Genomic DNA, 10511 nt, shown 5'->3' with positions numbered 1-10511 from the left:
TGGGGGAGGGCAGTGGTGGAGGGTGGGGGGGGGGGGAATTGCTGAGCATCCCCCCCTTTTCTCTCTCTTAGTTTGTAAGAAATTGGTGAATGCAAAATTGTATTGACTCATGCATGTACCTTCTGGATGATTTTGATCAGCTGTGTGTGCTGTTTCCCAGTTAGTGGTTGGTGTCAGTGGTTGGTGTTAGTGTTGGTGCTGCTCTGAGCCACTTGTGTGCCAAGCTCCTACCTGAAGGAGGGACCAAGGGTAACCCCCCTTCACTTGCTGCCTCCCTCCCTCCTCCAAAGGCAGGAGAGATGCTCCCTCCAGTTGCAGTGTAGAGACTGTCAAGCGATCCCACCATGGTCCAGCCTTTCCCAGACCCAGCCTCACCTCCTCTCTGCATGTGGATGCCCTGCGTTTTGCTACTGCTGTGTCTGGTGGCTTCTCCTGGACAGGTAAGGAGCAACCCTCACCCAGGTGGGGCTTGTGTGGGCAGCCTGTGGACCCTCCAAAACAAGTCCAGGTAGAGAGAGAGAGAGAGAGAGAAGAGAGAGAGAGGCAATGGCTTTCAACTTTCAGTTTTAAGTAGCTTAGGTTGGAATCTGATCCCATTCAGGGATATAACTACAATATGACTCTAATATAGAAATACATATAATGTGTAAATATATATATATTAAGTGTGTTTTAAAGTGAGTAAAGTCAACACTTCTTAAGATATCATCTATAGTCTTTTTATCTAGATGTAATCTAGATATATGATCTATAGATATACCAAATGCAAGGATTATTATTATTATTATTAAAACGTTGCAAGTCATTGCAAAGCTTTGCAAGTTTTTATAATTATTATTAAAACCTTGCAAGTTTCAATGCCTTTCTTTGGTCAGCTGGACGCAAGCGTCTCCAAACTAATTTCCAGAGTTTCACGTGTTTGCGAAATGATCGGAACCCATCGTTAGGAACAGAGTAGCTGAGCAACTGGATAAATATCACACAAATCAGAATGGTTTGGCAAAAGGGACAACGTTTCTCAGAAATCGAGTTGTTTGACAGAATCACTGTCTAGTTACGAGGAGCACTGGTCAAACCACAGTTGGAATATTATGTTCAACTTCTCCCTCTGGTAGAGGGATCCAAAATGGGGGAAGAGCGCGGCAGTCTTAAAGTTAGAACTCGGACGGTTAGACGTGAGATTAGAAAACATTTTATTCACACAGAGGCTGGTGAGAGTACGATAGATACTTGCTCCGAACGTTGTATAAACAAATCATTCGAGGTGTTTAAAGGAGAGATAATAATACTAATCCTTGCATTTGATATAGCATCATATTACATCGCCAATGTTAACCTGAGGTCAGCCTGTTCAGGTGGATATTATAGATTTTATGATACTATTCGAAAAGAGAAATGAGTTTCTCTCAGTGTCCTGGCCAGATTAATTGGTTATTCACCTCAACAACACAACGTGCATTTACATAGCGCCCGTCGTGCAGGACTGCGCCTCGTGGGTGTTTATTGGGACCTGGCTGTGTGCAAAATTGGCCGCTGCATTTGCTGACAAAATACACATCCATTACATTTGACAGCAATTTCCTGTGAAGCAATTGGATTTGTTTCAACTTTATAGGCCATCTATCAAAGGATTATTATTTCCTTATGCTATGATATGATATATACTCTCTCCAGTCTGGACAGTGCCCCAGTCTCTGTGGGTCCTGGTGTGGTCAGCCCTTGCCTTGTCCTGCCATGTTCTGTCCTTGGAGGCAGCCTGAAGTTTGTCCTGCGGTTTGGGGCATATCAGCAGTTATAATGTGAGCACACTGTAAAAGCACCCTCATATAGATAAGCTGAACGTCTTTGGGTACTGACAATATTGACATTCTTTTCTTATAGTTGGCACGAGATCACGTCAGTTTGCCTGAAATTCCCAGTCTGAGCATTTTTACCAAAGATTAGCAGTAGTTGCAGCTCACATTAGGAGCCAGTCCTTGCTGCCCTTGCCCTTGTCCTGGCAGGAGGTCCCACCTGCTCCTGGTCACCTTTCCATCAGCCCCACTGACACACGGTTGATGACCTTTTTATCCGAAAATGTACGGGAGCCAGTGTTTAATAAGCTGGAGCTGGTGTTTAACAAGCCTGGCTTACAGGAAAGTTATTGCGCTGCTCAGCAACAGGTGCGTATTCAGGTATCTGTCCCCTCCCCCTCTCCCCCCAGCGAGAGGGAGTTACACACAGTGGTTGACAGCCCGGCCACCAGTGTTGGGTCAGAGGGAGCAAGGGAAGTGCAGTCGGCCCGTGTTTATGAAGCCGGGTGTAAGAGGAGATTGCAGGGGTGGGGCAAGGACATGGAGGTCAGCATGAGGATCTTGAAATCAATCAGCTGGGAAATGGTGAGCCGTTGAAGCCTTGCGAGGACAAGAGTGTGCTCAGGTGGTGGGCTAGCGAGTGGGAGGGGATAACGGCTGTAAAGTTCTGAATGAGCTGGCGCTTGTCAAGAGCAGAGTTAGAGTGAGGCCGGCAAGGGGAGCAGTGAAGAAGATCAAGTTTAAGTGGTGAGGAGGCAGGAATGAGGTTTAAGACAGAAGGGTTGAGAACGCAGCAGAGCTAGGTTTTTCCAGTGGAGGGAACACAACGGCCTCCAGTCAAAGACCTGATATACAGTTTGAGAGTGAGATAACGGTTAAACAAAATGGTAAGATTACACATGGCCTCAGTGAGCTGGAGTGATGTTAATGAGGCCAGAAACAAGGAGGGGGTGGTAGAGCCAGGCAAGAAGGCTTTGGTCTTGTTGACTATTGGGTGTATGAAGTTAAAGTCCATCCAAGTCTTGGTTTGATAGAATCAGGACAGCAGTGGTCCTCAAATCGATGGTGGGGGCAGTGAAGTATAGTTGGGTTCAGTGTACATGTGGAAGTTGACCCCATGCGTGAAAGAGACTTAGGGGTACTGTTTAACTCATCCCTTGTCAAAACAGTGTAAAAAAGAAGTAAACAAGGTAAAGAGCATACAGAGTTAGACTGCCAAATCAGTTGAGTTCACATCCCCAAAGGTCATGATCGAGCTACGTAATGCTCTGGTAAGGTCGTACCTGAAATATTGTGCATCATTTTGTTTGCTATGTCGTGTTGGGTTAGTCTAGTTCCTACAGGTATCACAGAGAAGATGATCCCCAGTGATATGACAATTCAATTTGAGGAACAATTACTTTCATATATTCCAGGGTAGAAATTCCAAGGCAGGGAGAGAAAATGTTCAGAGTGCAAGAGCGGACAGTGCACTTACGGTGGTAGTTAATGAAGTCCATCAAAGCAATCCGAGATACTACCCCACTAAATATAAATACAAATTATTGTATCTTTCTGGGCTGGACCTTTGAAGAAATAACAAAACTGTTGTGAGACCCCGCACTGTGAAGCGCTTCGGGACGCTACCCCACGTGAAGGGAGCTATATAAAATGCAAGTTGTTGTTGTTGAACTGGTGGACACGAGGAACTCGGTACAGGTGTTGCCTGGGTTTGGGGCCAGGCTCAGAGCCTGCACTCGGAAACCAGATTTCAGGAAAGGTAGTGAAGACACAGCAAACCATCCAGATACAACAAGTGACTTGGGCAATGCTGGTTATTTTGAGTGGTCTGCCTGCCAGCTCTGAATGTAATTAACATTTTATAGGATTTTATGTGGATTAGGGGCTGGAGTTGTTTAAACATAGGCTTGGTCTCCTGATTGAATTGATGGTGAACTCTGAGCCAATGTTCCCTATAAGCAAAACCAACCCTATGGAGCAAGTTACAGCGAGTTTAACTAATAAAATGGTTTGGTTAGTTGCTACTGTATATACAATGAGGTAACCCCAGGAGTTAGTTACAGACTGGAGTCTAAACTGGGTGTTTAGATGGTTTATATATAAATATAGAATAACAGATTCTGAGTGTAAGTTACGGGTTGGAATCTAATCAAGGGATTCAGGAGGACACACGCACCCACCCACCCACCCACCCATCCATCCACACACCCACGCACACAGTGATTATGGGATCTTATTGTGCATAAAATAGCTGCCATATTTAACTATAATAAAACAGTCATTAGGTTTGATAGCAAGTTCTATCTTCTTTCAGGCTGCGTCGTTTTCACTCTACGAGGACACTGTCCGAAAGTGGTGGCAATATCGCAATGAGTGCTTCCAAAAGATCACATCTGAGCCATATCCACTGACAGGTAACAAACACTGACAGCGTGCAACCCGGGAACATTAACTAACACACTAACTGGCAGGTAAAGCAAAATAGTCCTTACATGGATGGCAAACTAGATGGACCTTGGACTTTTTTCGTCTAGCATTTCTTATGTTTTTATTTGATATAAGGCTTATCAAGTCATCGAAACTTCTCAATGTACTTCACAGTATTTTACCGTAAAGCCTAGTGACTGTCTGTAGTCAACTCTGACTAACATACTTACTATCAGGCAACACTGACCAATACACTCGCTTTTTAATACAGTAAATTTGTCATTCACTTCATGGCTGTCTGTTAGACGTTACTGAGTGCAATTTGGTATCAGGTCTGCCCACAAATACACAGTCACTACACTTGGCAACGATTACCCGTGAAGTGCTTTGAGACATTTTGATTTTATAAGCGCTCTATCAAATAATATAGAATAGAGGCTGCACTCCCAGAGAGAAGGAAGGTAAAATCTTAACTCCAAATCGAGAGAGAGAAACGGGAGCTGCCTACGTGAAACTGCAGTGAATGTGTTTGAACTGCACTTGAACTACACTTGTGTGGCAACTGATTAACTTATCTGTAAGAATTAAAGAAATTTTTATTTGAACAACATTTTACAGCCCGAGACACATTATTGATATTTCCGCTTTTAACAGACTAAGAAGAATACCGCCACAACATTTGTACTTACGGGAATTAGTGCACAACCCATAGGCTCATAGAGGAGCCATGTTTGGGTGCAACTAAAAAGAACTAGACTGGGTAGAAATGAAGCAACCACTGAGGGCATTAGATAAGTTCAACTCACCACAAAAATATATCTCCTGTGGCGCAGATAAATGTAAGAATTACTTTTTATATCATGTAATAACAAACCGTCTCTAATTCAGCCCGTCCTAAACTTGGTGTTTCCTTTTGCTCAGGAGTGTTCTGCAATCGTACATTTGACATGTACATTTGCTGGCCGGATGGTTTTCCTGGAACAACAGTGAATGTTTCGTGTCCATGGTACCTTCCTTGGCAGAGTCGAGGTAACACACAATTTGATTCAATCCGTATCCCCAGTCACTGGTCTCCATCTCCAAGTCTTGTTAATGGGTCAGCACAGCTGTGTCACTGAGTAAAGTCTATGCTCTTGGTTCCAGTTAGGGATCGCTACGCTTTCCGGTATTGCAGTGACAATGGGAGCTGGCTGCTGGATTTGGTCTCACAGGGGCCTTGGGCTGACAGCTCGCAGTGTGCTGAAGATGATGCCTTTCTACATCAGCAGGTAAGCAGATAGACAGGGCCTGGGACGGACACGTTTCTCGAGCCTCAGGTGACATGTACCTTTGTCTACAGGTTGTAAGGCACAGTATCCAGCGCAAGCTACGCTTTGTGTACACAGCAGGCTACACACTTTCCCTCATCTCACTCGTGGCAGCAAACCTCACACTCATCTCATTGCGGTAAGTTTTTCTACTTTTCTCTATAGCACATTAGGTTCTGTTCTAGCACAGCGCGGGTCAGCTGGCTGTAGGGTGAAAGGGCAGAATTGAGGGCCAAAAGTTAACCACAGGGTAAAAGCTGATCAGTTTCTCTTGTCGCACAGGAAGCTCCGATGCACAAGAAACTACATCCACGTGAACCTCTTCAGCTCGTTCATCTTGCGGGCCATCTCGGTGTTGCTGAAAGACAGCTTCACTGACAGCCCTGACTCTGAGAGCGTCCCGACAGAAGGCACGCACAGCACTGGCTCCGACACGGTGAGGAAGTCCATGCTTTTCATTGCCTCGGGCCCAATACTGTGGACGCAGGGGGAAGAGTTACAGTTAGCGCCTCTGATCTGGGCTGAACTGCACTGCCTCAGCTGAAGGGCTACAGTATATTATACTAAGAGCATCTGTAATACGGGCAGAGAGAGAGCGCATTCCATTCCAACAATCTAGCTCTGGGATTTCCATGTGTAGGGTGGGATGCATGGATATCTCAGCTTGGTTTGGATACTCTTAAACACGGTGATGGGTTCCCGCATGGGTCAGACACCCGACTAACCCCCCCCCCAAAAATGCATTGTTTCATGCAGGAAGCATCTGTAAAACACTGTGTTATTCTGGGAGGATCTAACAGTTATATGATACCTGGAGTATCTGTAATACAGTGTGTTATACTGGGAGAGTTTATAATGGGCTCCATTATACCACTATTACTACTAATAATAATCCTTGCATTTGATATATTTGATATAATGATATAACGATTTCACAGAATATACCGTAAAGTGTATTTTTCAGCATAAATGAAACATTGATTATTTCGCACTTTAGTTGCGCCGTGAGATCAATGTACTGTAAAGTGAATTGACTGTATATTTTGTGGGCGAAACGCCCATACCCAATTGCGCACAGGGAGTATCTGTAATATAGTGTGTGGTACAGGGAGAGTGTAAAACAGTGTGTTATATGGAGAGCTGCGAGGCACTTTGGAGAGGAAGATTGTGTATCTGCTCATGTATCTTGTTGCTGCAGGTTCCTTGTCGGGCTGCACAGCTGCTATTGCATTACTCCGTGGCCAGTTCCTGGTACTGGCTGCTGGTGGAGGGAATCTTCCTCTACACCCTCCTCGTCCTCTCAGTCTTCTCACCAACCAAGAGTTACAGACTTTACCTGATGATAGGCTGGGGTATGGCAGAAGGAATCAGTGTCATAACCCCTCCCCCCTTCTCACACCTTCCCCTTCAATCCCTATATCCTCCCCGTCATACAACTTACAACTATATAGCGCTTTTCACGCAGGGTAGTGTCCCAGAGTGCTTGCCTTTCCCCTTCCCTTCCCGTCAATACTCTGGACCTGTATAAATAATATTAATAATAGGCTTGTATTTCACATAGCACCTTATCATGTCGTTGAGCCATCTCAAAGCGCTTCACAGCAAAGTGGATTCACTGTGTATTTTATGGGCGAAACACAGCAGCCAATTGCGCACAGCAGTGTCCCACAATCAGCCGTGGATTGAGTGACTAAGATTTTTGGGGGTCTTATTACCCCCCACCCCCGGAAAGCAATCTGCCAATCAACTAACAACCGGGTTCCATAATACCTTCCCACCAATATTGTCTCACTGGTCACCGTGAGTGTCCTGTTGCCATTGACGGGATGACTGAGGAATGTTGAGACCTGTTTATAACTCTCTCCACTGTTTACAGGGCTGCCCCTGGCCCCTCTCATACCCTGGACGCTTGTCAAGTACTTTCAGGAAAACAGTGGGTAAGTGCACAACGTTGCAATCCCATTGGTGTCTGAGCCCATGTGTCATGTCCCATAACCGTCTACTCTCTAAACACACTGAACAATCTTTATTCACCGAGTGTAGCTCAATCTCCTGGGACAATTTTAAAATTCTCTCATCTACACTGCAGTATTTTGTTTGTGTGAAAACAATGAAAAGGGTCACATCTTTTCAGAACAGATTCTTGTCGAGGGTGGACCTTTCTGAAGTTCTTCTTCACAGCGGGATGAGAACAGAGGAATTTCAGTGCCCATCTCTAGGGTCGAGTTCTGTGCCCACCTTACGAATAGTGCCACCGTTTAGGATTCCCGCTGATTGACAAGGACGATATGGTCACTTGGCATCTGCTTACAAACGCTGCCCTGAGATACTGTACAACAATAAAAATAAGTTGCATTAATGCTGTACGTCTGCTTGATGCTGTGCCTGGTCAAGCCAACGTCAGAGTGTGTTTGTGTTTGTGCAGGTGCTGGAGGCAGAACAGCAACATGGGATTCTGGTGGATACTCCGAGCGCCACTCCTGCTGGTGATCTGTGTATGTAACTAACAACAACAACTTGCATTTATATAGCGCCCTCACACGTGGTACCGTCCTAGAGCTCCTTAACTAACTGAGCACTGAAACTAACGCTCTGACCACTGCGAGGAACAGTGACTGACCAGCACATTGAACAAAACACTCATTACTTAGCTGCTGACACAGAGACTAGAGAGCAGCTCACACCCACACACCTAGACTCAAACTCACGCCATCCCACTCACACTCTCATTACCACACATGCTAACACTCTCACACTCAAATGATAACGACACTCACAAACTCTTACCCAACTGCACCGACACACACACTCACGTTCATACACGTTCTTACAACGCAGCCCCAATTATAGACTATCAGTGTACCACATTTGTACATAAGATGGTGTCAGAGTGGACAGTGACCTGATGGCGGTGATTTGCTGCCGGTCAGACAATGGGGACTTAAATCAAACCCCACCCCGTGTTCTTAAAGAGATGTTCAAACTGCGGGACTTGCTAGATGGCAATGGTCTTTGCCTGTCCTACTCCCTCTGTTGTAACCACCAATTCTCATCTTTCCTTCAGATAAATGTCGCAATATTTGTCCGAATAATGATGCTTCTGATCTCGAAGATGAGATCTCACCAGATGCAGAATACAGACTTCAGATATCGGTGAGCAAGCTTTAAATAATATAATAAATATTTTGCACTATACTTAGAGATTAGTATCTAGGGTATACCCCAGGGATCCCAACCCAGGAACAGAATGGCTTAGGTACAAAGTAAAGCTCTTCTTGTTTAGGCACAGTATGGGTTAAAGACAGGGTAATAACTCCCTCTACACTGTCCCATATAGCACTCAGTTCAGCTACTGTATTGATAGTTATAGTGCCCCACCCTGTTCTGTCCTGTTGTTTCTTCTATTGTTTGACTTTACAGGCTAACGAAATCCACACTCATTTTAATTCCCATGTTGGGAGTGCACGAGATTGTCTTGGCTTTGGTGACGGATGAGATGGCAGAGGGAACATTACGATACTTGAAGCTCTCTGTCGAGCTCTTCTTTGGCTCTGTCCAGGTTCAAACTTTATTGCACACTTTCTCAGTGGGGTTTACTATTGCTCAGATTCAGAGGGTGAAACACTCGGATGACTGAGTGAGATACCAGGAGGATTTCAGTATCTGACACACAGCAAAACATCACTGTGCTTAAGAATCTCCAAAACAAATTACCGAGAGTTCAACGTCTGCATGCTTAACAGTCCTCACTGTCCAATATTGCCTCACCTCTGAGTGCACTGAAGCACACAAGGCTAACAGACATTGTGTGCAAATTGGCTGTCCACATTCGCTAACGAAACAATCTCTACACACTACAGAAAATTCCTGTGAATCCTCCCGACGTGAAAGGCGCTAAATCAAATGTAAGGATTATTGGGTAATTTTAATGTCAGGGCTCATTCATCAACCTGTCCTCACTGTGCCATCCTCATCCCTTTGTTTTTTGCCTTTTAGGGTTTCTTGGTGGCTGTTCTTTACTGCTTCATCAACAGAGAGGTAAGTGGGCAGCAGGTCAATTCCTTTAGCCCATCAGAAATAACTTGAGCCAGGGGAAATGAGCAAAGGGGGGGGGGGGGGGGAAGAGAGGATGGGAGGTGTCCAACAGATCTCATCTAGACACAGCAGCGAGGCTATAGTGTTAGAGCTGGTATACCTCATGTTCACTGTGGACTGGTTTCTCTATCTCTGGTCTGTAAAGTGCTCCGAGACACTGCTCAGCATGAAGGGCGCTATATAAATGCAAGTTGTTGTTGTTATTATAGGTGGTTTCTTTTTCTATGCCCAGAGAATAACAATTTGCCTTCTTTCACACACTTAGGTACAGAATGAAGTGTGCAAGGAGCTATTCCAGTGGAAGGTGGCAAAATGCCTGAGCTGGAAGCGTAACAGCCCTGTCACTAACTCCAACTGCTGCCAGCAAAAAGGCACGAGGAGCCACGATGAGCCTGGAGCCCGTGAGGAGCTGGACTCCCCCTGTACCGATGAGGCGTTTCTCAGCATGGCCAGCTCCAGCTGTGAACTGGAGCTCTGCCACCAGACCCCCAACACCTTGCTCCAAGTCTCTGCAGTTTAGGTGTTCTACTCCCACATACACCCCTCCTCTCCATGTGCTGGGCTCGGTCTCTGCCCTGTCTGTCATACTCACCCTCTCTTCTTTCATCTTAGGAACGCAGAACTGGGAGCAGTAAAACCCGTGAGAAATAAACCACTTACCTGCATAAGTCACCACCTGCTTGTGGCAATCCTTAGCGTTCTTCAACTACCACAAGGAGTAGGTGAGGTGAAAAGCATAGATGCATTTCAGGGGAAGCTAAACAAGTACATGAGGCAGAAAGCAATAGAAGGTTATGCTGATGGGCTTAGTTGAGGAAGGGCAGGAAGAGGCTCACGTGGAGCATAGACCAGTTGGGCCAAATGGCCTGTTTCTGTGTTGTATATAATC

At 45.4% G+C, this 10511-nt stretch overlaps 1 protein-coding gene across 1 annotated transcript; it reads left to right on the top strand.

Annotated features, from left to right (window-relative positions):
- Window positions 1–344: 344 nt before the first annotated feature.
- Window positions 345–10440, top strand: LOC103178856 (glucagon-like peptide 1 receptor). Its single transcript, XM_042341170.1, has 14 exons — window positions 345–440; window positions 2004–2174; window positions 4108–4207; window positions 5109–5308; window positions 5345–5488; window positions 5560–5666; window positions 5810–6047; window positions 6726–6879; window positions 7404–7464; window positions 7953–8022; window positions 8592–8680; window positions 8948–9086; window positions 9524–9565; window positions 9888–10440. Exons 1-14 carry the CDS (start codon window positions 345–347, stop codon window positions 10140–10142), a joined length of 1866 nt encoding a protein of 621 aa, XP_042197104.1. The 3' UTR covers window positions 10143–10440.
- The last annotated feature ends 71 nt before the right edge of the window (window positions 10441–10511 follow it).

Source organism: Callorhinchus milii, unplaced genomic scaffold (genome assembly GCF_018977255.1).
Source record: "Callorhinchus milii isolate IMCB2004 unplaced genomic scaffold, IMCB_Cmil_1.0 Scaffold16, whole genome shotgun sequence".
Classification (NCBI taxonomy): Eukaryota; Metazoa; Chordata; class Chondrichthyes; order Chimaeriformes; family Callorhinchidae; genus Callorhinchus; species Callorhinchus milii.
Note: the sequence above shows the minus strand (reverse complement) of the source record. Positions and strands in the feature narration are given on the sequence as shown.

Excerpts from the sequence above, each read along its gene's own strand:
- LOC103178856 (XM_042341170.1), top strand. The coding sequence starts at position 345 with ATGGTCCAGCCTTTCCCAGACCCAGCCTCACCTCCTCTCTGCATGTGG. Across the intron at positions 6,880-7,403 it reads TTACCTGATGATAGGCTGGG|GGCTGCCCCTGGCCCCTCTC; the intron begins GTATGGCAGAAG and ends CACTGTTTACAG. Across the intron at positions 8,023-8,591 it reads CACTCCTGCTGGTGATCTGT|ATAAATGTCGCAATATTTGT; the intron begins GTATGTAACTAA and ends TCTTTCCTTCAG.